Source organism: Sesamum indicum, linkage group LG10 (genome assembly GCF_000512975.1).
Source record: "Sesamum indicum cultivar Zhongzhi No. 13 linkage group LG10, S_indicum_v1.0, whole genome shotgun sequence".
Lineage (NCBI taxonomy): Eukaryota > Viridiplantae > Streptophyta > Magnoliopsida > Lamiales > Pedaliaceae > Sesamum > Sesamum indicum.
In genome coordinates, this window is record NC_026154.1 from 9,466,779 (window position 1) to 9,494,445 (window position 27,667).

Sequence of the window (27,667 nt, forward strand, 5' to 3'; positions counted from 1 at the left end):
TTTACCAATGTGTTGTAGTTAGATGCCTGTTCAGAAGATGGCCTCCCACGTAAGAATATGTCGATGCATCTTTGTGCGTTAACATTAAGAGGCTCAGTCACTCTGATCCATGCTCAACCATGTCAAAAGGAAAAGAGAACAGATGATTAAATTCTATGAACTTTCTACATTCATGCATTTGCTGACCCATATTAAGTTTGCTTCTTCTATTCCCTGATATAGAAAATAGGCTCTTAATACATTGAAGTCATGCCATGAGAGTCGTTTTCTAGGTGACGATATCAACCCGTTTGGCATCCTTACAAGAGAAACTCACAACTTAAAGTTATGAAAGTTTACTAATTTAGTAATGGCAACCCTGCAACACTAGAAAGTATACATCATTGGTTAATATCTACTTGCCTCAAATCAAAGACTTCGATTTAATTGAAAGTCATGGTTTTTGGCAGGCTAGACCTACTATTCAAAATATACTTGGAGAAGCAGTAAAATAGCGAGAAATGCCTTAGCCTGCTAACTAAGAAAATGGAACATTGAGTATTACAGAAGACGAAAAATCACCATACTGGTGCAATGTATTCTTCAGTTCCAACAAAGGAATTTGATTGAGTATTTGGTTCTGCAAAAAAACTTGGAGGTGGTTGACTCCTAGATCTTCTGTTCTTTGGTGGAGGATGCTTTATAACCTGCAAGATATTGTCTCCTTTAGTGAAGTATCAAAATTGAACTTTCTCCATTTTGAACCTAAAGAGCATTAATAGTACCAGAACCCCAGTATTTCATGATTGCTTATTATGGGAGAGGCTGGTTACATGTATATGCTGAATAATAATGGTTTTCTGAAGATAAAAGATGATAGATAGAACTAGAAAGAACCAACAAACCACTCCTGTACGGGGAAATCCTAGCCGCAAATTTTTCATTTAAATTGGGCTTCGAATATGTTGCAAGGGAAACAATATATTTTGAGTTTCAGCCATCTATTTATTGTTGTAAGTTGTAACCCAGTTTGATCAATGATAACAATTAAACTTCTCATGAAATCCGTAACAGAAGGAAATAAACCTTAGCCTAACCCTTTCCGGATATTAAACATAGCTATAGCTTTAAAAATGCTTTTGATTTATCAAATTCCAGAAAGGTTATTTAAGAAGAGTGATCATGAATAAAAAAATGATCCTAAAGTTTTGGTAAACATGGATTAATGCCAGGTCTTCAGGTAAAAAGATGGAAACTATTTGTCAAGAATCAGTTTTAAGACATGAGTCTAATAGAATAAATAATATGCAAGTGGATAGATCTTACGTACTTGGGGTTTACAAGCTGTCTTAAATGATAGATCAAAGTCTGTTAACACAACATGCCCATCTTTCTGAAGAAGAATATTTTCTGGTTTCAAATCCCGGTAAATAATTCCTGTAAGGAGAGAACAGGAGATGAAATCTGAAACCACTGATCATATATTAAAGCGAATAACCCATGCAGATAAACAAACATGTCTAGTGTTAGTCACTTAGAGTAACGAACCTCCTCAATGTCTTAGTCCTTGTAAAACAAGGTATCACAAAAGCTTCTTGAGAATAATGTTGATATACATACTGGAAAAATAGCACGAAAATCTGATGGCATACCTTATATTTATGAATGCCAACAGGAATCAATTAGGAATATAGGACTTGGACTCAACTCTGACTTAGGAAGGTAAACATGCTAAAGGTGCATGCCACCTAATATGCATCAAGAAAAATAGATATTTGTAGCAAACATGTGGAATACCTAAACAGTGAAGATATTCCAAGCCAATGACGACCTCTGCTGCATAAAACCTGGAAATTAATGACATTAAGTGTTCATAGTAAAACTCATGAATATCTGAAGAGCAGCTTGCTCAATAAAAATACGACACAAAAACCAAAAACCAAAATACAAAGTGGCTTGTTTTCTTCATAAAGAATGTCAAAAATATTATCATGAGTTCATATAAATTGAACATTCAAAAGCTTCGGAAAAGGTAGCTTGGAGGCAAACATATTCTTCATATTTTAAGATGAAAAGATCAGTATCTTGAACTAGATTAGCTAAAAGAACTGCTGAAATTGACTTTGTCTAATAGTTGAGCCTACAATAACATCAAATTTGGAGTATCCTCCAATGCCCTGCAATTCACTTTATTTTTAGTATATCTTCTCAATTAAGGAAAATGGTGGGGAAACTATATGCAAAATATGGTGTTGTTTGGGTGTCATACAAATTCCTTATATGGGAATACAGAAGTTAAGGGTTCATTTCCATTTCGCCAGTGCAGTCATATTCATCCTTTTGTCCACTTTTAACTGACTCTGGTGGCCGTGGTAAGAACCCATTAGGGTACCAGAAGTTATATGAAACTGGAAGGAACCACCTCAGTTTCTTCCACCACCTCCAAACCCCACCATGGCACCATCTATTGCCTGCCCCTTGCCTCTTGGTACTAAACCCCACAACTATCTTCCATTCCCTCAAACCTCCAAAAAAGTACTTGTTAGAAGATTTGATTAGGATTTTGTGTATATCTACCTTGTTTATAGTTGCTATTCTTGGTAGGTAGATCAATCATATCCTTACCTTATTCTCTCTAGTCCTAACACTATATAATTGGGACTAGCTCGTCAATGTAAATCAATCCTTTCCTTATTACTATTCAACATGGTATCGAGCAGGTTTTGCGAAACAAAACCTGTAAAACCCTAGCTCACCCGCTTCACCAACCCACCACCACATCTGCGCCGCCTATCTTCGTCGTCAACCTCGGTTTTCTGTCAACTTTTCCTTCTAACGGCACTCTTTTTTTTTTCCACTTTACTGTAGATATGATCCCTTAAAAAAAAAAAGAAGAAGAAGAAACAGAATGTTTACAGCCTTGTGATATGTTTTTAATCTTTGTCCTATACCTTTGTGTGCTTAAACTGTCAATCTATGGTGTCCTCCTCTGATGTACTTGATACGACCGTTGCCGTAATTATGTTCTTTGGTCTCGAGCCTTTAATTTTTTCTTGGTTCTCAAAATAAAATTATCTCATATTCTTTCCTCTCCTCCAACAACTAATGATGAAAAATTTGCTGCATAGCAACAATCTGAATATTCTGTTATGACTTGGTTGCTCAATAGTATGGAGGAGAATGTTAGTGCCAATGTAATGTTTCTGAGTTCCACCAAAGGAAATATGGGATACTCTATGCAATATGTATTCCCATGAGAAACTTTTTATTTTAAAACGGGATGGACGCACTGTCACAGGTTTTTTGCTTCATTGAAAGGTGCCGCTGGAGCCACCACTCACATCACTGGTAACAAATCTTGTTTGACCTCTTTATCTATGTCCACCTTATCCCCTGTACGCTTGGCTGATGGCACTCATTCTCCTGTTTCTAGCTCCGGTATCATTCATTGCTCTAAAGATCTTACCCTTGATAATGTTCTCTTTGCTCATTGTTTTCCCATCAGCGGACATTTCCTTTGTTGTGGGCATAGTGAGTCAATATATGGATAGACCCCTGACTATCCATAGGCAAGCTGCACAACTCAGGATACTCAAGTATGTTAAAGTTGCTCCGGGTAAAGGTTTGTTGTTCAAGAAACATGGTCATCTAAAGATAGAAGCTTATTCAGATGTTGATGCTGGCTCTAGAAATGATAGAAGATCTACTTTTGGATATTGCACCTATCTTGGGGGAAATTTGGCTACTTGGCGAAGTAAACTGTTGCTCGGTCTAGTGCAGAGGCTGAATCCAGGGCTATGGTTCTTACTGCTAATGACATGATGTGGCCAAAAACTTTGTTGGGAGAATTGGGGTTCTTGTACGATAAGCTACTACCTATTTACTGTGATAATCAGGCAGCCATTCATATTGCAAGCAATCCAGTATTTCATGAAAGGACAAAACATATTGAAATTGATTGTCAATTCATCCGTGAAGCAGTGATGAGTAGAAAAAATTTGTACTCCATTTACTCCTCATCAAAACAAATAGCACATGTGTTCACCAAGGCTTTAGGGTGCAAGCAGTTTCAGTTCTTATATAGCAAGCTGAGCATGGTTGATATATATGCTCCGGCTTGAGGGTGAGTGTTAGAAGATTTGATTAAGATTTTGTGTATGTTTGCCTTATTTATAGTTGCTATTCTTGGTAGGTAGATCAATCATATCTAGTCCTAACACTATATAATTGGGACTAGCTCGTCAATGTAAATCAATCCTTTCTCTTATTACTATTCAATAATACTCTTTCAAACCAGAATCACTACTGGATGCTGTACACTTCGGGCAACACTGGGGACCAGACAAGACAACAGGCCTTTGCACCGCCACATTTTCTTTTTCTTCCCACCTCATTCTCATGCAGTCAATTTGTGGGAATGAAAAGAAGAAACAGGGGAATAAAATCATAACTTAGTCTGAACTTTTCTTCAATAGGTAAATCGGCATTCATAATAATCTACTTCAGGACAAAGTATATGTGTATGTCTGAATTTATTTTTCTCAAAATGTTTCCTCGTTTCTAGTCTGGAAACATATTTGTTTGGTTCATTGTCTAAAGCAATTTTACGAAAGTACGTTCCACGAGCATTTCATGTCTTTCTCAAGGCCTAGTCCATAGTTTGGGAAACAAGGGTTTCGACATAGAATACTCCCAATTACATATTCGAAGAAAGGATCACACAATTTTCTCAGAATAAAATATCATATTGACCTGAAAAATAAACTGGTCAGTTCAAGTGACCAATTCAAAAACATTTTCACTTAAGAAAAATCAAGGGAAATTCAGAAAGATTTTTAGATTATGTACTGTAAAGTGAATGCAAACTTCATCTTTTCATCCAAAAATGCCCTATCAAGCTACGACATTATCCCCAATTTAAGTGCCTATACTAGTTTGCCACTTTTCAAAAGATAGCAAAAAAGTTACATATTTTCAGAAAAGAGCAAATACAGCCCCTTGCTTTTGGAGTATGCAATGAAACATAAATGATATACAACTTTGTTAATGTCTACCTCCCTACTTTATATCAAAGTAATTTTCAACTTCATGCCAGACAATACACCTACAAGCTTCAAGCTTTCTAGACCTAGTAAAATTGATCAATTCTGAAGCAAAATGCAAAGTATCTTCGAAAAATATTTAGTATATAGAATGACAATTATCATCTATATATGTTTTTGTCCATTCTAAAATTGTTAGGAACTCTCATACTATTGCATGTGTTGCAGCTGCAAAATAAATGCATTGATACCACCATGATAATCTAATTCATAAAAGATAGGAAAACTGCAAGTTCTTGGATATATTTGAATGAAGATGCACTTTGTTTATGTTTGTGTACGTCAATATCAACATCAATATCAAAGATATGGTGAGAAATATTTTTATTTTCTCTAAAATTCAATAAAGAAGTTAACCACCAATTACCTGGCTGAGTCCTCTTTAAACATTTTCAACGGCTGTTTGTCAAGCAATGCAAATAACTCTCCTCCAGGACAAAAATCTGTTATCAAGCAAACATGTGTAGGTGTCTGGACTTGGAAACAAATGGGTATCATGTCAGAAGATGGAGGATATCAGGAAAAACTACAAGAAATCAAAATAAGGGAGCTAGTAATGCTCAAAGCCCTGCCAATATCAGATACTGTATCCTAGGCAAGCCCTTGTAAACTTGAATGGAAGAATGAAAAAATCTTTATCACATTCTTAATCCCAGAAATGATGAAAAGGTGGATCAATTCCATGTTGTTTTTTATTATTCATCTATGTTCATTATTTGTTGTTTACTTTTTTCTCAAACAAAAAGCTATGTCCATCCCTCACAAACTTTTGTATTTCACAATGATGAATCTGGGGGCAGAAGGCACTTCTTACCAAGAATGGAAATATGCATCATGTTGGGAGATACAGACAATATACCAAAGATCACTTGGGACAGTAATGTAACATATTGCATTTTGGATGTTTGTCACTTTCCCTCATTGTGAATTAACATATGAGTAGATTGAGTTTCAAAAGATGATAACCTGAAAAGAGGTGTATAGTGTAGGAAGAAATGGATGATCCAAGAGCGAGATAATTTCTCTTTCAATGCATGCTCGATGAACCTGCACAGTTCTTTAGATCCTCAACCCAATCTTTAAGCAAATCAAGATGAAAGAATACTCTGTATCTGAGGGGAAAGCTATGTAATTGGAACATGGAATTCACATAATGCATCTCTATAACTTTATCAGGAAAAACTTAGGTTTCAAACAAAATTCTGGCTGATTGCCCCTAAAAGTCAATCTAACAGAGTTGAACACATGGCTCAGGTAGGAGTAAGTGAGCTGTCTAGATTAACCAATAACGAAACATATCATTGACAGCTATACCTTGTTACGATTCAGCATCATGGATTTATCCATTGCCTTCATGGCAAACAGTTGACCGCTACCTATCAGTTCCACCAAATGAACACTGCAGAAAACATTTATGTTTGCACAGGTGAAATAATTTTCAAAGTAGACTTAATGCTGAGATAATAAACCTTATCTAAAGGTGGACAGAAACAGGCAAGGAAGATTGTGTTGTAGTTATCATGAAACCCACTACTTATGTTGAAAGAAAATTCTATTAAACAAAAGAACACGCCAGATGAACAGAATGGAATAATAGAACCAGTATCTTTCTCCAAAATATGGATCATACTAGAGATCCTTCCCTGTTTTTAATTCATTTATTCTTTCAAAGAAATACTGTTATTCGAATTCTCAGATCTGTTTGAACAACAAATTGTTTTACATCTACTATCTTCCCCTTCAATAAACTTGCAGTTAGTTTTCATAAGGATAGGTTAGCCTGAATTCTGGAAAATTGCAGGGACGAATAGAAGCTCCAAGAACCCCTCTGGGCTCCTGATACCAGATTTTACCCCCAATTCACTCTGCTTTGAATTGATTTTATCCTTTTAGACTTTTGTAAAGCAATAGCCGCCGTCTCGTAGCCTTATTCATTTGAGTATTTACTTTGTCTCATTCATAAGTACATGATAGTCAAAAGCACTTGTGAGATCTATAATAGGTTAGTCAGTTGGTAGGACTAAAGAAGAGCTAATCCAGCCCGCTCCTTTCTATCAATATCAATCAAACAATAACAACAATCTAAGATTTCTTGCAGGATGTTTTGCAAAGACTAGGGCCTTCGATTACTTTTACTATTACATACAAACACAAGAAACTCCCATATAATGAGCCTCTGTATGAAGTTTCTATTTTGCACCATTAGATCCTTCACGGATTTTCATATAAGCATATAGATCTCCTGTAAGCGTAGAACAAGTAAATTAGTTGCTGACAATTTAATGTTTCAATTATTGAAACCAACATATGGGTTGAGTTGGCCTTCTGGCAAGTAGATTTTTGGGAATCCAAAAGCATACTGTTCTTAGGCGACTAAAATACTATCTTAACTTGTCCAAGAACATTAAATTTCCATTGAGTGCATTAACCCTATGCACTTCAGTAGTTCCTTCTCGGACTATGCATCTAGAGTTTCAAACAAGCACTAGAAACATGTAATCTCAACCTTTCAAGTTCACTGGTGGAGTCATCCCCAAAGTAGCAGGTCTATTACCTGTAATACTCACTCCATCCCAAAAATTATGGGTCTACGTGAGCTAGCATCAATGAGCTAGCACGAAGTTCTAAATGAGGATGGAAATTGTGTAGGCTTTGTATCTTAAAAATATGTGTACATTAAAAATGGTGCGAGTTGGTTTCATATTACTGCGTTAATCATGGAGATAGGTTTAGAAAAACAGTTTCCCTTCCAGGAAAATGGAGTTTCATTGTGGATATCCAGAAAAGGGAAACGAGAGCGATGAAATTGGGACAGAAAGTATACAAAATGAAATTATCAGTAAAATTAGAACCTCGATCAAAGAGATATATCATATATATGGAGTTTCCTCAAAACATGCGCGTTGCGCATATCCAACAGGTTCTTTGATCATTCACATTTTTAATTTCACTCCAAAAAAATAAAAAGCTCAAGAAATATTTAACATCTTGTATCAAAAAGTAAATAACCAGAACAGTTATTAGTATCATATGCAAATCCTTTAGTTCTTGAGATAAATAAATTTTTTTATAAATATTCTTTAAGAATATTTCATTCTTTTGATACGTAGGTAAATTACATAACTAATTGAAAATTCATTTTTTACTTATATACACGTAATACTTTTTTTATTTCTTAAATGTTAGTGAATGTACTTTCTTAGCACATATACTTATGCACACAAATATACTAGACGTGTAAACATAAGTTTGTTTAAAATTTTTATTCTACTTGACTATCTTTGCTAAAATTGTCAATTCTATTTGTCAAATTTTTAATTAGTATTTCTTATATTTTCTAGACATGTTCATCATAGTTTTTGGATTGCTTACTAGAACAAAAATGTTGAGAAGTTTGAATTTTTCATTAATAGTTTGAAACAGAACATATACTCTAATATGTATGTAAACATGTTATTGAGCTCTTGTATTTTTTTAAAAATAATACTTAGTTATTAAGATCGTCTACTCAACTAAGAAAATGCTCATTATTATATTTTTAAGAATTAATCTAAAGTTCAAGAGTAATTATATTTTATCTATTAATGCTTAAGTGGACTTGATATATACTGATGAAAAAAATCAGATTATTCGAATAAAAATGTAAATATATTAAAAATGTGTATTGTTATATCATACTTTGCAAATATTTAAGCTTTTTCAATAAAATTAATGCAATACAGTTGCATTTAATTACATCATCAATCGATCTGAGAAAATTAACATATAATATAATTTAATTTAAATGATGAACTAGAATGGTTCTTGAAAAGAATTAAACTATTCTTTAATTGATTGTGAATGTATATACCATAGGTTGTCACTTTCTCTGCAATCTTATATTTATTTATTGAAGTAGCACTCTAAATAAGTTGTCAACATAAGGAATGCACCCAATAGTGCTGCGACCATAAATGAGAGAATTTATGGCGGAATGCACATACAAACGCAAACAAAAATGATGAGTTAACTTGCTATGACACCAATTACTGTAAATTACGGAGTACGAATACTAATCAACAGACATGATAACATACATGAGCTCATAACAATGATGAACCTCATATAACAATGACGCATGTTTAAGCAGCTTGTGCATGTAATGAATTAATGATGACCAGGAGGATCACTTTTTTTATAAATCAAACAGTTTAGTGATTTTTTACCTGCCAGTATCTCCACAGCCCAAAGGACGTATGGGTTTGAAGTGGTTCAATCCAATCCTTTCACCAGTTTCAGTGATCTACGAGAGATGGAAAGAAGCAACATAAGCTATTTAAGATAAGAGTGAGTCAATCCAATCCTTTGACAAGGTAACATCATGTGAGCCCTTTAAGCTATCTAAGATAAGAGTGGCCATAGCTCATAGACTTTAAGCAAATGAGACATAACAGAAACTAGTTCGATCTTGTTAGTCAAAAGAAGTCTATGGAGCATCCCCTTATTGCATTGGTTTTCCATGCAAACAAAATTGCACATGATACATATCAACTAGACTGCTCTGGGATATATAACAATATGTCAACAATGAATGATGTAGCACAAAATTTTCAGTTCCCCTTACTTTAAAAGAATGGTGCCCAATAATGATTGTCATGACAATCACAAGACACATCATTCAAATAAAATTATTTTAGAATTTGCAATCACAAACTAGAAAATATATATACACACACACACACACAGAGAGATTTTGAAATGATAATAATAGGAAAAAATTGTGAATTTAGATTTATTTGTATCTCTATCTAAAACTAGAAACTTTCAGTCTGCTTGCTATAAATTCAAACAAACAATAGATTACCACCAGTATATACTTTCTTTTAGATTGTCATAGGAATTTTCAACATATGACAGGAATCACATAAAATTAGTAAGATATCTGCAACAAAAAAATTGAGAACTTAGATTCTCTGCTATTATATGCTGACTTTATAAGATATTCAGCATGTTCCAATGCTTTTGCAGTTATATGAAGACGATACAAGAAATCAACAGCAGAAACAATGGAAATGAATCCTGGAAGCTTGATCAAATACAGGCGCTTCACATTGTCAGTGATCAAGGAAATGAACTCCAGAGATAATTTGCTTCGATATGCTAGGTCTGCTATGATTACATCATTAAACAGATGAAAACAAATGTTAAAAAGAAATTCCAACCCTGCAAAGTGATACCTTTCTTATTGCCGCCCATGCAGTGCTATCCCTTTTGTGGGGCTTGGGGAATACAGGTTGGGAATGTATAGCCCACAGGTCTTCCGGTCTCTGAAAGTGACATAACATATCATGCATCAGAAAAATAACATTAAGACTCATGCTTTGGAAGTAATTCCAACAACAGTCTCAGAAGATCATAGCATGAAAAACAATTCAACCTGTATTTTAAACCGTCTCTCTATATTCAGGCCAAAAGTTATTGCACAAGTTCACCATTCTGAAAAACTAATTTGTATAAGGGTTTTAAGAATTGAGAGAAAGAATACCTTACCAAGTTGGCATCAGGAAGTTCCCGAACAGCTTCATCAACATTTTCTGCAGTAGCTTTGACCTGGTGGAGAAATATGTAGCTGATGACGATCTAACTTGAACTTGAGTGGTATGGAAACATGATGAGAAAACACATGAAGGAATAGTGAATCCTAACGCCCTAATTCTAATATAAGGACTTCATTCGCTGGCTGGATGATGTTGCATATATTTGGTCCCAGCAACTTACCTCAATAAAGAGAGAGAACATATTTCTGCAATGACAATATATTGAAAGAAAAAATTTATGGATGAAACAGATCAGAGCTCAATTCCTCCTGAAAACACTTTATCACTTCAAATTCTTTGTTATCAGGAAACCCTTTAGCAGCCAAAGTACTCTATACAACTAAGACCATTCATAATTCTCAATGTAAAAACTTTATTGTAATATTACTAACAATGAGCATAAACTGCAAGGTTAGCCAACCAGTTGAAAAATATCTTGGCAAATTGGTGATGCAATCTAATAGGCGAGACATGATCCTAACCACCACATTCACTACTATGATGAGATTTATTTCTATTTTAGACTTTACTTTCGTTATTTTTGAATTATTTTCTTTTAAAAGGTTTGTCTAATTAACCATCTAGGTCAAACTTCTATGCATAATCTGTTTTCAGGATACTGTCCCCAATTGATTAATTTTGCATACCATGTCACTCAGTTAGCAGATATTTACTTCATCATATCAATTGGTTAGTGCTCAATTTCTAAATTTATTTAGATTCGAAATTTGGCCAAGTGTATGTTAGGTTGTGTAATCAAATAGCGGGAGGCCTAGTTTCAAACTGTTTCTGAAGTCCTAACAAGTTCTGCAATGAAATGTGCAATCTTTAAACATTAGGACCTACTGAATGTTAATTAGAAGCACTAACTTCCTGTTGCTTTTTTAAATGTGCAACAGGTGAAGCTCCCTCTTCCCTTGGATTTGGAAAGATTAATAATCAAGTAGATTAGTCCTAACACACTACCTACTGACTTTAAACCAAAACGAAGAAGACAACAACAAAAGTTATACCAATTTAGCACTCTGTTGCTCAGTTCTCTCCGAGAGGCGGTTCTTCAGCGGTTCAACATGATCACTTCCATCCAGTTGTACACCAATGAAATATTGGAGCTCACCCTGAAATGTCAATAATGATCGGACGGTCAAATTGCATCATCAATAAATCAAAATTGCTCAAGCATAAATCACAAGAAGATTTCACATTTGCAATACTACCTTCTGGTCACGCATAGGTTGCAAGTGAAATAAATTCCAGAATTTCTTCCCTGATAATTCCAAGAGAATTGATAAGTCCAGGTTAAGATTTTTAACAAGTAATTGATGTCCTCTTAACTTGTACTTTGAGGATATCAAAAGTCGCAACTTACCACTCTTAGTATAATTAATCAACTGAACAGTAATTTCCCTTTGTTCCCTGATGGCGTCCCGCACCTTTGAAACAGTAGCTTGATCAGTTTCTGGTCCTTGGAGAAACCTGGGCATGTTCAACCACATTAGGTAACATCAGATTCATTCATACACATTGAAACCAGGATAACATAATCTTACCAAAGGAAAAAGAAAATAGCAAGGAATGGGGTGGAACACCTCTATTTCAAAGAGTTTCATAAACAAGGAAAACCAAGCCAATTATATAAATCTAGATTACAATTGAAGCATGGAAGGAGTGAGATAATTTTATGAGCAATCCTGTCAGAAGATCTATATAAGTTTTTCCATTGAGTGATTGGGAGTATCTCCTCTTGTTCGAAAGAAATACATCAGAACACGAAAACTGAGATACATAAGTACACCATTAAGTTTGTTTTGGAGAAAGATAATAAAAGGAGGGCACTTAGGAGAAATACATAAAAATAACTATATACTGCAGTCTATTGCTCTGTCTCATCGCTAAAAGTTAGATCAATTACACCCATTACTTGAAGATAACGAAGCTATCACAAACTGAGTTTAAAAAAACGGTAACACGTAAATAAATTCGGACCTGCAATTCCTTCCCAAAATTTCTTCGCGTGTATACTCCGTCAATTCAAGAAAGCTATCTGATGCAAATATCTGCAAGTTAAGAGTTGCATTCTTATAGTCCAATGCAAGACCTCACCAGAAAAGTAATACACTAACAGAATAGAAAAAGATTGGTATCTGAAGGATAATGATTAATACAATGAACAGAAAACTGAAATTGGAAGCAGTTCATATGATTTTTACGTGGGAGACATTCTCCAATTTTTTTAAAACAAGGTGAATCTAATAAATAAAATGTATAGAATCAGTAATATATGATTCATCTTACAATTGGATTATCAGGAAGTCTAGGATCCGTTATGACAAAATTCTTTTCAATCCGTTCTAATGTTGTTGCCAAGTCAAAGCCTTGACGTATATCCCTTTCTCTTTCAGCTTGTTCCCAACTGTTTGTCCGTTGAATTTCTTTTGTCATTAAAATCTCTGGCTCCATAACTTGTTGATTTTCAATAATACCTGCATTGCTTGAAGACCTCCTTTTGGGCCTACAGAAACACAAAAAAGTTCAATGCAGTTGAATGTTTGTCTGATCTGTCAAAAGGGAACATTGAATTTCACCATACTACAGACAGCATGGGGTGACCCAAATTCCTCATAAGGAAAATTGGATAAGCATATCAAAGTATTGAATTTGGATGGAGATTCTATAAAGTGGCAAGTTCAGCTTTGTCAATCCCAGAACTTGCCCCAATACGAAATATTCCCCCTCTACAAAATGAAAATCATCAAACATTGTGCAGATACCATGTTTCTTAGATGGAAAAACTTGATAGTCAAGGACACTCTAGTAAAAATTAAGGGCACAGATTTTCTAGTATTTCAACCAGATTGATATATCATATCAGTTATTCCATAACAAAGTTTCATATAACCATGCAACCTCGCCTGACTAAAAATTTTGAATTATGAAGTTTGAATTTTCTAAGATGGATTACCTCAAGACCCCCACCGGCCCCAGCAAACTACAGTTGTACAATTTCTTTACTCCTTTTACCTTATCATTAAAATTGGCTGCAGTATATGTAATACATATTGTGGACATATAAACTTGCACAATTGAAAGAAAAAACAACTGGAAACAGGGAAATACAGGGCTCACCCCCCTAATGAAATGCGCGCCGACTTACTGGACTTGTTCCTTGTGTCTTGCTGAGAACCTGAATGAGATAAGTTAATTTTTGAACCCAGCTCAGTACTTTGTCGCCTAGGGGTACCTTTATTATCCATTACAGCTGGTCCAGGGAGCATGTAATCTAACTTCTCATATTCAGTCATGGCAACAGTGTCATGACTCTGGGACCTTTTGTGGGGCCGTGGATCCTTCAGGGTTTGTACAACCTCTGTGATGGAATCTAAAGCAACTTCCTTTTGACGAGCTGAAGCAAATCAATCAAGTCATATTCCAAATTGAAGTTGGTTATTTGCATTTACAAGCTGTGCAGGGCTACTTACCATCATAACGAATTAATGACTTTGGTAATCCATTAGGCCGTAGAGCTTTATCGTTCACCCCTTCAGTGTATTTGCTGACCTCAACCTGCATTCTGTCAAGGAACATGGCATGTATCAGACTAAGGGAAATTCTTGGTAATGTTAGCAGAAAACAACCAATCAACAAAATGATGCATCCGGGATCCAAGATGAATAGCTTCAGAGTATGGCATCATAGCCATACACATAAACTAAGGAGGGGAATGAGAACGCAATCATGGATTTAAACTTCGTTATTAGCTCAGCCATTCATGTAAGAGAATATAAATTTGGAGCAGAACTTCAAGAAAAGTAGCTACAGCAGGAGTAAAATAAAAAGATAAACATCCACTATGAACACAAGTTCTGAATATCAAAAAATGTTATCAGCCTCAAACTTATGCCTGGAATCTTGCCAAGGAATATTTGGAATCAGATAACTCAGTGTAATATATGTGCATTCATTTAGGCCATGGGCATTGGTCGTGGCCAAAGGATTACTCTCCTCAACCTACTATAGCCCCACGACCTGGATATAAAAGTACCTTATTGGTCCTACATCTCCAGTATGTAGGAATAATTTGGAAAGAAAAATTATAAACCCTTGAACTTCCAAAAGCTTTTCTATTGATAAGAGAAGCAACGACACCTAAAAATATATATATGCTTTTTACTTACAAACATAATATGATACACAACATAATATCGTTCAAAACACCAATATTTGTCAATTTTTTAAACCCCATATACATTGGGCGATTGCTAAAGTAACGCTTTCCTGTTCCAACTGTTGGTTAATAGTTGCCCAGCACATAATTTAATGAAATGTGATCCATTATTGTCTGAAATGTTCCAAAACAGGATAGAAAAAAAAAAAAAGGAAATGTACAAAGCAAGGACCTGCAAACTCAGTTGTTATGCAAGCATACACATATTTCTATACTTTCTGTATCTATCTTTTATTTTAGATGCACCTGATAAATGCAGAAAGAAATTACTTTGACTTCAATTATCGCAATAGTTGGATTTCTTTATGTTTGGAGGAAAACGATCAAGGAAGTAAATGTTTTTCAGAAGCTATGCAAACAATTTTGTCATAGTAAGGAGGTAAAATTAATAACGAAGGTAAAATAGCACCATTCTGATCTCGTCAACTGAAAGAAACATCATCACAATGATTTTGCAATAGATCTGACAGGTATACCGAAGAGTTTACTTTAAAAAGCTATTATCATGTATTTTGGAGCAAGTTATAATGACTTCACATTTATTTTAAAACTAAATTTCTGATTACTTCTGCAGTGACTGAAGTATTCATCTAATCCTATCACCTCTACACAATATAAGGAATTACAGAGGGTTGGTGAAAATAAAGATTGGTTAGTGCAAGTGAAAAGAAGGAACTTTACCCAATAAATTTTATGGTTCTTCCTTTATCATCTTTGATTGGAGTGATTGTCAGCAGATTCCAAAATGGGGTGCCATCCTTCTTGTAGTTTAGAAGCCTCCCACAATAGCTTGTTCCTGTTCTTGCTGCATTCCTTATTTTCGCTACCTCATCCTGGTCTGTATCAGGGCCCTGTAGGAAACGGCTGAACCAAAGAACACACAACCCTCTTCAGCCTCTTACCGAATTCCATAACAATAAACAAATCCAAAATAGTTTAAGCAGCTCTAATATCGTGAAAACGGGACACCCTGTTGACCTCAGTGTCAAGAGAAAAAGAAAAGTTTTGACCCATTCATTTGATGTAAAGTACCACAATTGAAGTTGAAGGGCTTGAACTATTATAGCTTCTAGTGTACATAACTAATGCATCTATGCACAAAATGATAAGGTTAGCTAAAGCAGTTAATTCTCACCAATTCTTCCCAATAACCTCTTTTGAAGTATAGCCAGTCATTGTGAAAAAGCCACTGCTCGCGTACACAATAGGGATATCTGGCTTTGTCGCATCAGAAACAACAAATGTCTGTTGCAGTGTTGCCAAAGCATCCTTTATGTCCTGGGACACCCTTGGAAATTCAGATCCAACACTAGACTCCTCCGATATTCTTGCTGATCCAACAGAAGATCTTTCTAGCGAATTCTTACTTCTTTCTCCTTCTCCAGATAGATCCCTTGCCCCCATACCTATGGCATGAAAGCTACCTTCACCAACATCTGTCCTAACCATAAGTCCCCATTCTGCAGTTCTTTCAGCAATACTAGCCTCCATCTCAATCCTTTTCTTCATGTTGTCACCATCTTCTGTTCCCTTGGAATTTCCCGCCAAGCCTGTACTACCATGGTCAGCAGAAGTGATGTGAGATTTGTCTGGCTCAAGCTCAAATGCCATCCATTTACTGCCAGTCTGATTCCCACCTGGTTCTCCTTGCACTGAAAGTACTTGCACATCATTCCCATCATCCCTCCTAGTACCAGCAGGCCATCCATCATTACGAGTCACAGATGGTTCAAACACATCAATTGATCGCTTCTGCTCTTTACTACTTGACTCCATTTCCAAATTCCCTTTATCACAATGAAAGGATCACTAAAATATACCACCAACCATCACCAAAACAGCAACCCTCTTCTTTCCCTGTTCCATACAAAAAACATTAAGGCCTCAACTCTCAGAACTTTCCTTGCATTTTGATAAAAACTCCCAAGACAGCATGGTTTCTGATATCAATTTAACTGGATTGAGACAAAGTAGTTTTGCATATCACAATTACAAGAAAAACCAACATAACACAGCAGCAGTAAAAAAACTCGTGCTGATCACAAATGATTAACACACGAAATAGCCAAATTTATCTCTCTCGCATAAATATATTCATACTTCAAAGATTACAACTACGAAATGAAGCAGAAATTAGCATAAACTGACAACGGTTGAAGAATTAAGAGCAGAAAAACAACCTGGAAATGAGAAAGCAGTGGAGACTGCATGTGTGTTCAGTTGGACACAGGAAAAAAAGATAAGTGGAAGAATAGTGTTCACAGAATAAATGGGATTGCCAGCAGATAGTCCAAATATATGTGGCCACAATTTGCAACACCTGTGTGTGTTGGTACCGTAGTCGTTCATAATTTCCCCATTCCAGGAGACTGGAACTGGCGGTCCATCGCTTGGTTAAAAACATGCAAAAGACGAAACTATCCTCCAGCTCGTACTTACAATATTTTTAGGCAAAATGCAATTTTGATCCAACTTAATCAATCGCATATTAAATGTAAGATACTTATTGCTAACTTTTTTTAAATTATAAATCAATTACATTATAAATAAATAACAGTTGTTTTGTAATTGATTCAGGTCCGCGCAAATTTGATTTGGATTAAAAAATTTTGATTTTTTTTTAAAAAAGAACCACCTGAGGAGAGCTTTTCGGAGTCCCCATCCCTTTTACATTAATTCAAGTGGAGAAAATAGGTTAACGGGAGTACTGACTCACTAAAATCACCTAAAAAGTCATAAATAACGAGTATTATTCCCTTACATAATACATCAATAAAAGCATAAATTATGAGTACTATTCCCTTATAGGAATATATAGTTAAACCATAAATAAGGAGTACTATTCCCTTACAAAAAGCTTCGATCAACAAAAAGGTACTAATTTGTGTAAAAATTATAGCATGTCAAAAATTTCTGCCCACCACCTCTTGATCAATTTTGTTCCTGAAAAGAATGCAAAACTCAAATCTCCAAGGAAGCATATGAGTGAGAGCAACTCCTTGATGCAATAACACCACAAGACAGAACATGCAAGCATGGGTGAGGAGTACAACTCCGCAACAACATCAAGGCAATCGACATGAGTGTATATATACTATAATGCAAGTCTAGAGCGATCAACTCCCTAACCCATATGCACAAAAGAATGGGGAGGCCACCTTACAAAAATGGTCAAATGTGAGAAGGTATTAATGTTTTCTTTGCTAGAACAGAATAAGAGAAAAAATCACACCAAGTGCAAGAGAAGGGGCAACCGAATTGGCTAGGGAAGGAGGGGACTTTTTGTGTTGTGTAATAATGTGATAATTATTTCCCAAATAATTATGTAACATATATATACATATCTTGTATTGATAATTAAAATTTTATCTAGATACATTCTTTTATCTATAAGGTACATTTCTCTTTATTCCAAGAGATGCCCAACAATGATTAAAATTTGCATTTTCTAAAATTGTAATTTGCTAGTCATTTATTTCCTTCCATAGAATTTTCCATGGGCTCAAAATTAGGGGGCTTGGCTGACTTTTACTAAATAAAGATTCAAGCCCAATGAATTTTTATTTAAATCTAATTTTGATAAAAATTCATTTAATTGAGCCCAACTTGTATTTAATCTAATTAAATACATAAGCCTAAATTATCTTTATTAATTAATAAGATCCAACTTATTAAATAATAAGGACAAACCCAATATAAATTAATGCCATTAATTTATTTTTGGGTTTTTTTCCATCTAATGGATCTCTTTTTTGTAAGTAATCTAATTACTTGTGGAATTAATTCCTTGTTCATTTCTGGTGATTTGTGTGTGACACTTTAGGTTCACCTTTCAGCTAGACTTGGACTAGTGTGTAACACTATTATTAATTACATCTAATTTAATTAAAAATTCTTGATTAACCGTTAATTAAGAAATCAAGAAAGCTCGTCACTATGGATGGCCGTCTAGCAACGGTCCATGGAATTAGAGACTAGGTGAATTTTGTGTGAATATTTAGGCTCTCGAGTCCATACGGGTACGGTCCTTCCATCTACTGTCTCCCGACCTTAGTCTAGGGCATGGAATTAGGTGTTGTTCCCATTCTAGACTAGGCATCTATGCTTAATACTTGAAATCTTTTCATGCCAAGTTTCTTGACGTAGGAATCTCCTTTTCCTATTCGATCAACGATTATGGCCACAGGTTCATAGAGCGTGAACGCATCTCCAAGTGCATAGGAGATACCTCTGTCACATATTGACAGGGGACGAATCCTCTTTTTGGAACTCATCGTCCTCGCTATATACTCCGACTATACTGGATAAGGCTTATGATTATCATGTCTGTGACACAATCACCTCTCGCGCAGATCCAAGATACAGTCATCATAAGCACGTGATTGCCATGATCCCTCAAGTTTGAGGACTACTCCCGTACTACCGAAGCTGGGCATTCGAGTCATACCAACCAAGCCTACAAGGTTTCCATATGGCAATCCCCGCAAGTCAATCAGTTGATTCGACACCCAGTAAATCAACCCACTAAGATCGCATAGACGCCCCGCGTCTGTCACCTATGAAACACGATACTCACTAATTGAATGCGACTCTTAACATAAGTCTCCACAGGACTCTCGATGACCATTTTCGAGGTTCTCAACTTGGAATCGTTTCAGAACCAACCTTTTGGCATTTGGTTTCATGACCGCCATCCAATGTGCGACCCAACTGCACGTTGCCATTTGGTCTATAGATTTTGTTGTGATGTTTAAGTAAATGCATACATACAGAATGAGACAACAAAGTAGATGCCAAAATAAGTGAATTCTCATTTTATTCTCTTGAAATGGTATCGATTAATTGTTAGAATAGAATACACCTAGGCTTATCTAATTGGCTTTTTGATCATCTCTCCTAACAATCTCCCACTTGACCTAAAGCCAATCACCCATCAACCTCAAGCCTATCTTATCAAGATGTTGTGTATGAGCAATTTGCGACACCGGTTTAGTCAGTGGATCCGCCTGTGTTTTCTGCTGAGTTGACTGAAGGATCGCGTGGTACGGCCTTGGAATGCGCTAGTGAAAGCGATAAATAAAAACGCATAACAATAAAATTGAAGCGTAGAAACAAATGAATCTAAGGGGTGTACCCTTGGAGCTCCCGGGCATTCAAATTAGTATGAATTATATACGCAACAATAAAATATAATCATACAAGGCTATAGTTGGGAAAATAAAAGTAGAAATGAAAATTAAAATCGAAATTTACCTCTTAAATTTCAAACTTCCAACCGATTAGTTTCATTGAATGTTCACCCGAGATTCCCACATAGGAATCCTCCAAAGATGATCCACACCACACCGAAAGATGATCCACACCACACCAAAAAATGAGACCTTGATCCCTTTGCTAGAAGGAATCAAGATCAAACAAAAAACTCATCCTTTGAGAATAATGGAGGGGCAGCTGGATTAGGTGATGGAGGACAAAGGTTTTTTATATTGTATTGTGTAATGAAATATTACCCTAATAATCATACACAAAATATATTTATATACCTTGAATAGATAAACAAGAATGTGTCTAGATACATTCTATTATCTATAATAACTCTTCAATCCATTCCAAATAGAGAAGAGTCTAATTACGAACAAGTTAGCACTTTTCAAAAATACAATTCTTTGATAAACTTTTCTTTAGTCAAATCAATTTTGCTAGTGGGCCTTAATTATTAGGCTGATTTTATGAAAAATAAATTCAAGGTCCAATAAATTTTAATTAAATGCAATTTAATAAAATTCATTTAATTGAGCCCACTAGGTATTCAATCCAATTAAATACTCAACCCAAATTATCTCTTATTAATTAATGGAATCTAATTCATTAATTAAATAAAGACAAACTCAATTTAAATTGATCGAATTAATTTAAACTTTGGTTATCCATTCAATGGACCCCCATGTATGAGTAATCCAATTACTTATATCTTATGGAGTTAATTCTAAATTAATTCCTTATTTTTTTTCGGTGATTTGTGTGTGACTCTTTAGGTTCACCTTTCAACTAGACTTGGGCTAGTGTCCAACACTATTATTAATTGAATCTAATTTAATTAATATTTTTGATTAACCCTTAATGTAGAAGTTAATCAAGAAAGCCCATCACCATGGTGGCCGTCTAGAAACACTCCATGGCAAGAGACTAGGTGAATTTCTGTGTGAACATTCAGGTTCCCGAGTCCATACGGGTAAGGTCTTCCATCTACCGTCTCCCGGCCTTAGCCTAGGGCATGGAATTAGGTGTCGGTTCCCATCCTGGACTAGGCATCTATGCTTAATACTTGAGATCGCATTACGCCAAGTTTCTTGGCAAAGGAACCTCCTTTTCTTATTCGATCAACGATTCTGGCTACAGATTCATAAAGCGTGAATGCATCTCCAAATGCATGGGAATACCTCTGTCACATATTGACAGAGGATAGATCATTTTTTTGGAACTCACCGTCCTTGCTACATACTCTGACTGCATTGGACAATGCTTATAATGATTATGTCTGTGACACAATCACCTCTCGTGCAGATCCAAGATAAAGTCATCGTATGTACGTGATTGCCATGATTCCTTAAGTCTGAAGACTACTCCCGTACTATCAGAGTTGGACTCAAGTTATGCCGACCAAGCCTCTAAAGCTTCTATATGACGATCCCCACGAGTCAGTTCAGTCAGTTGACCACCTTGTCGACTAACCCACTGAAATTGCATAGACTTCCAACGGTTGTCACTGATGAAACGTGGCACTCATCCAATGAGTGCAATACTCATTGCAAGTCTATGTAGGATTCTCGATGCCCAGTCTCGAGGTTCTTGACTTGGAACGTTTCAGACCAACCCTCACAAGTTTGTTTTATAGCCGTCATAGAATGCGCAGCCCAACTACATGGGTTATTAAGTGGTCTGTGGGCATCTGTTGTGACGTCAAAGTAGTGCTTAACGTAATTTGATAAACACAACAGACACATGCGCTAAAGACGAATACTTACCATAATCGTCGGGATAATATTTCTTAAATAAAGATTGCTTGATTGGTTCTCAAAATCGCCAATCTAATTGGATTTTGGTAACCTATTCCAACATTGGCGCGGTCCGTCCGCACGTCACCTATGCTCACCATCACTCTAAGCAGATGGTAGCATCTAAGAATGTGTTTGGAACGGTGATGAGATCTCGACTCTTTTGCTTGTGCTATTGTCGAGTTGTTATGGCAGAAGATAACTATGATTTAGCAATGCTAGGCACTACACCAAACTCTTGGATGTAGTTTTTCATCCAAATCACTTCCTTAGTTGCTTTTGAAACTACTATGTATTCAGCTTCCGTGGTGGAATGTGGTAGCTTGCTTTGAACTTTTCCAAGTAACCACACCACCATTTAGCTTGAATACAAAACCTGATTAAGACTTGGCATCATCATCGTCTGACTAGAAGATAGCGTCGTTGTAGCCTTCTAGTATCAATTCTCCACCACCATAGATCAAGAACATATCTTGAGTCCGTTTCAGGTACTTAAGTATGGTCTTGACCACGGTCTAGGGTGCTTCATGCGACATCAGGCCTAGTGCATTGGACAACATACTAAATACTGCCCACGGTTGAAGCATAGCGGATGTTCGACATTTGTTTAAGTTCCTCATTAGTCTTGGGAGACTATTTCTTGGACAGCTTAATCACATGCTTCATTGGAAGGAATCCTCGTTTTGAGTTTTCCATCTTGATTCTCTTCAAGACTTTCTGAGTGTACAAGGATTGGGTTAATCCTACTATCCTTTTAGATCTATCACTGTATATCTTGATGTCAAGGATGTAGGAAGCCTCACCCATATCCTTCATGGAAAATTGAGTGGACAGCCACACTTTTATATTTTTCAATATCTTGACATCATTCCCAATGAGTAAGATATCATCAGCAAAAGGTATGCAACCGAGTTCCTACTGATCTTCTTGTATACACAAGGATCAGATTCATTTTTGATGAAATCATATCCCCGTATGACTTCGTCAAAACGCGCATTCCAGCTTTAGAAAGCTTGTTTGAGGCTATAAATGGACCTTTGGAGATGACAAACTTTATGTTCTTCTCTCAAGCGGAGGTGAAACCTTCCGGCTGATCTATGTAGATCTCTTCCTCAACTAAACCATTTAGGAAAGCCATTTTCACGTCCATTTGCCTAGTCATACCATGTTGCTATGGCGAGCAGTATCTGAATGGACTTGGCTATTACCACGGGCAAATAGGTTTCAAAGTTGACCCTAAGTCTTTGAGTGTATCCTTTTGCAACGAGCCTAGCTTTGAAGGCAATAATCTCCCCATTAGCTCCAAACTTACGTTTGTAGACCCATTTGCAACCAACTAGCTTAACCCCTTTAGGTGGGTCCACGAGGGTCCAAACTTGATTGATCCCATCGAGTCCATTTTGGATCTCATGGCCTTAAGCTACTTATTTAAGTCAATGTCAGACATTGCTTCTCCATATGTTTTTGGATCACCGTCCAATTGGTTAGTCAAACCTAAGAATCCATACCAATCAGGAGATTGGAATATTCTGGTTAACCACAGAGAACTGGAGCACTATTATTAGGAACTGTAGGTACAAATGGTGTTGCATTATCTTGATGAGGTATCTCACTTGACTCTTCAAGCAGTTCCTCATCACGTCGGCTATTCATAGGAAAATTCTTTTTCAAGAATATTGCTTTCCTTGAGATAAAAACTTTTTGTTCCTATGGGTCATAGAAATAGTACCCTATAGTTTCTTTCGGATATTTGAAAAACCTGCATAAATTAAACCTTGATTCTAGTTTGTCTCTCACTAGCCTCTTGACGTATGCGAGGTTACCCCACACTCTCAAGTACTTGTAGGACACAAACTTGTCGTGCCATATCTCATATGGCATCCGGGGCATAGTTTTGGATGGCGCCGTGTTGATCAGATTGGACACTGTCTCAAGAACGTATCCCCATAAGAATAGGGGCAATTCGGTAAAACTCATCATGGATTGAACCATGTCCAACAGGGTTCGATTTCACCTTTTGATTGTGGCATTCCAAGAGGAGTCCATTGAGAGAGAATGCTATTCTCTTTTAGGTAATCCATGAACTCACCACTTAAATATTCTCCACCCTGGTATGGAAGGTTTTGATCTTGTGGTTAGTTTGATTCTCTACGTCAAGTCTCAGACTTGTACCACATAAGGTAAATATAACCATACCGTGAGTGATCATCGGTAAAGGTTATGAAGTATGAGTATCCTCCTTTAGTCGGAATATTTAGTGGTCCACAAGTGTCTGTGTGGATTAAGTCCAGCAGACCAGTGGCAAGCGTAATTTGTCCAACAAAAGGTTTCGTGATCATTTTCTCTTTCAAACAGGATTCATATGTTGATAGTTTATCCAAGTCGTTAACCTATAGACTCGTTGTCTCTACCAACTTCCTCATCCTTTCTATAGAGATTTGACCTAACCTCGCATGCCACATCTGTGCATTTTCATGCTTATCTAATTTTCGTTTGTGTTGGGCAGTCATAATCTAATTTGACTGTTGGAGAATGTAAAGACTGTTTGTTAATGTACCAAGAAGATGAAGGTTATCATCAATCATCAAATAAAATCTATTTTTATTGATCTTAAATGCATAACCATCATTGTCTAAAACAAGAATGGAAATAATATTTTTGATCATGCTCAGTATATAATAACAATTCTTTAATTTTATCTAAATATGATCATGCTAAGTTGAGAGATTCTACGGCTTCCGCAACAATGACCTTTCCATCACCAAGCCTTAGGACCATCTTGTCCTTACGTAGCCTTCTGCTTCTTTCCAGCACTTGCAAATTATTGTAGATGTGAGCTCCACAATTGGTATCCAATATCCAAGAAGCAGAATTAGTTATCATATTTACTTCAATCACAAACGTACCTAGGTTGGGAGAGGAGTTGTGGGCACTCCCTCTTCTAATGTCCATTTTCATGGCAATGAATGCAAACATCATTTACTGTCGACTGTTGTGAACCGCCATTCTTCCCTTTCCCTTTGCCATTTCCCATAGGAGCAATAAGGGCGCTTGGAGCGCTAGTAGTGGCTGCGACGGCCTTTCTCTTTCCCATTCTCTTCTTCCTCTTCTAGCGTCTGACCCTCTTGCCTTTTGCCTTGGAGGTTGAAGCCTCTCGTATTAGTACCGCAGGCACAAACTTGTGGATTGTTCTCTCGTATTGGACCAGCATATTAATTAATTCATGAATAGACTTCTCAAGTCCATTCATGTTGTAGTTAATGATAAATGGTTATAGGAGGGAGGAAGTGATTCGAGGATCACATTGATATATGTGTCATGTCAAGCCCAGCTTTGAGGTCTTCTAGCTTCTCTCCGAGGGATAGCTTCTTGACCCCATGACTTTGTACAGAAGATCCTTCAGTCATCTTTGTCTTGAAAAATGCTTTTTTAGCAGTATATCTAATATGCTTATCAGGAATTGCATAAACTTCCTTCATGCGAAGCATTATTGAGGGAATGTCTTTCAGCTTATCATATTGCTTTTGGATTCATTAGTCATCAAAGACAATATGATACTACTGACTTTGCGGTTGTCCTCATGCTACTTTTTGAACATCACACATTCTTCGGCTTAGGACCCTTCCGACAAAGTCGCTGGGAGCGGCTTGTCCAAGACATAGCCCTGGTTCTCGAAATCTAGGACAATTCTTAGATTTTGCAGCTAGTCATTGTAGTTTGTGTAATTGAATTTATTAGTCTCCATTATCAAGGTTAAGGGGTTCCTAGACTTTTTCGACAAAATAGAATTAAACATAAATCAGCAGACGATAGTAATATTATTGATATGTTCAAGACATTGTCTTTGATCTCTAACTCTCCCACTACTTATATGAAAGGCCACCATTCTCAAGCGGGGTTTCGAAAAGCTATTTCCTAGTGGGCTTGGGATCCACAAGAATAATTTACCACACCCCACTTTTACGATTCGCATGAAAAAGGCCTTGTGGGAGGCAACCGATGTCATTCTCATTCCATAAGATTCCCAAGATATTTTGTTTCATCTCTTCATATGATCTTGAGAACTCCGAGTATATCATGTTACTCAGTATTATATCTGACCCATCAACCAAATCACACCTCAGTCATCACTCCCCACATATCGTGAGATAGGAAAACGCTAAACGTGCTCTTTGTTCACAACAATTGTGCAACTTTCCTCTATTCCAAGTGTGCTACGACTCATGAGACCACACTTGGATAGTAGTAGTTCCTCACCACATTGCTGTGGATGGAAGACTTGAACAGATCAAGACAATCTTCATCCAAGTCAATTTTGGGCCTAATATTTGACTTGGTTTAACCAAGTGAGAGCAATGTTGGAGTATTTGACCGAGACCTCATCACATAATTATATTGCATGCAAAATATCAAATGCTAAAGCAATAAATAAACCACCGCATGCAACATAATTAAGGTGGCCCTATGCTATTATAACATAATTAACGTAACTTCTTCGTGGGCCTCCTTCTCCTTGGACCTTTTTCTCTATGGGCTTGACTTAAAATAAAAAAACCTCATCAGAAGTCCTATACTACTCTCATTACAACTGAAAAGAAACTCGATCAGAAGTCGAGGGAGTACATAATGAGAGAGATAGCTAGTCTTACTATTCCAAGATTAATAGCGATAGGGAGAGAGAAGAAAACATTACAAGGGTATACGAGTCCAACCAAAAATATAAACATTCAAGAGGTTGTGGGCTCCTTGATCATCGATCCATACATCATATGATACACATTCCATGTAATATTATAATCCATGATAACCCGTATCACAAAAATTATTTATATGAAGAAAACACAAGCACGAAGTTTGCAATCAAAAGGATAATCGAAAAATATGTGCATCCAATGCACATAATAAATCCAATTAGTCCAATTTTAATTTCAGAAAAAATCCAATTTTATCCCAAAAAATTTAAACAAGATAATTAATAAAAATTCCAGAAAATCAAATTTTCCAAAAACGGCTAAAAAAGCCTAGCCGTCGGCCGCTGGCCATCTGCCAGCATGATCGCGTTCGCTCTGCCTGTGCTCGTTGGCCTAGGCTGTGCGCAGGCCCCCTTGGCTACGCGCTCGCCTGGCTGTGTGCACATTGTTCACCAGCAATGGTAGTGATGCTGCAATTTTCCTCCTTTTTTTTCGTGTTTAACATAAAACAACAAAAACAAGCATAATACAGAAAATTTCAAAATCATCTAATTAATTGAAAAAACCAAACGAGCTATTTTTATCTTATAATTACCAAAAAAAAAATTGATAAAAGAACATGCTTTAAAAGCCATAAAAATATGTTAACATGCTAATATCACATTACCGTCACCACCCACATCGAACCGGGCTCTGATACCATTTGAAGGATCACGTGGTACGGTCCTGGAGCGCATTAGCGGAAGTGATAAATAAAAACGTATAATAATAAAATTAAAGCATAGAAAATAACGAATCCAAGGGGTGTGCCCTGGGAGTTCTCGAGCATTTGATATTTCATAAAATAAAACCAACATGGAGCTGATGTAAAAATCACATAAACCTTTATTTTCTAACGTTTGGTTGAAATATTTTTCACTTGAGGCTCCAATGCAGGAACCCTCTAATTCTTACACACCACATCATAATTGGGATCTCAAGGTTCTCTTTGCTAGAAGAGAACAAGAGAAAAAATCACACCAAGTGCAAGAGAGGGGGT

General features: G+C 36.3%; 1 protein-coding gene and 1 long non-coding RNA gene across 4 annotated transcripts in view; one reads left to right on the forward strand and one right to left on the reverse strand.

Moving 5' to 3' along the window:
* Positions 1-4,284, forward strand: part of LOC110012689 — a 9,999-nt gene extending 5,715 nt beyond the window's left edge. The window contains exon 2 of the long non-coding RNA XR_002287900.1: positions 3,278-4,284. This is a non-coding gene — a long non-coding RNA (uncharacterized LOC110012689). The remainder of the gene's footprint in view (positions 1-3,277) is intronic.
* Positions 1-17,158, reverse strand: part of LOC105172277 (phototropin-2) — a 21,616-nt gene extending 4,458 nt beyond the window's left edge. The window contains exons 1-19 of one of the 3 annotated variants that reach the window (XM_011093656.2): positions 17,063-17,158; positions 16,018-16,739; positions 15,564-15,746; positions 14,137-14,228; positions 13,784-14,060; positions 12,953-13,169; positions 12,644-12,714; positions 12,027-12,133; positions 11,875-11,924; positions 11,671-11,775; positions 10,611-10,670; positions 10,298-10,387; positions 9,287-9,363; positions 6,396-6,480; positions 6,048-6,128; positions 5,449-5,552; positions 1,777-1,826; positions 1,310-1,416; positions 567-686 (exon numbers count right to left, since the gene is read on the reverse strand). In XM_011093656.2, the coding sequence (XP_011091958.1) occupies positions 567-686; positions 1,310-1,416; positions 1,777-1,826; positions 5,449-5,552; positions 6,048-6,128; positions 6,396-6,480; positions 9,287-9,363; positions 10,298-10,387; positions 10,611-10,670; positions 11,671-11,775; positions 11,875-11,924; positions 12,027-12,133; positions 12,644-12,714; positions 12,953-13,169; positions 13,784-14,060; positions 14,137-14,228; positions 15,564-15,746; positions 16,018-16,658 (2,517 nt within the window). In that variant the 5' untranslated portion in view covers positions 16,659-16,739; positions 17,063-17,158. Of the gene's footprint in view, positions 1-566; positions 687-1,309; positions 1,417-1,776; positions 1,827-5,448; positions 5,553-6,047; positions 6,129-6,395; positions 6,481-9,286; positions 9,364-10,297; positions 10,388-10,610; positions 10,671-11,670; positions 11,776-11,874; positions 12,134-12,643; positions 12,715-12,952; positions 13,170-13,783; positions 14,061-14,136; positions 14,229-15,563; positions 15,747-16,017; positions 16,740-17,062 lie in introns of all 3 variants that reach the window. The other 2 variants (XM_011093657.2, XM_020697215.1) reach the window with 2 other exon arrangements.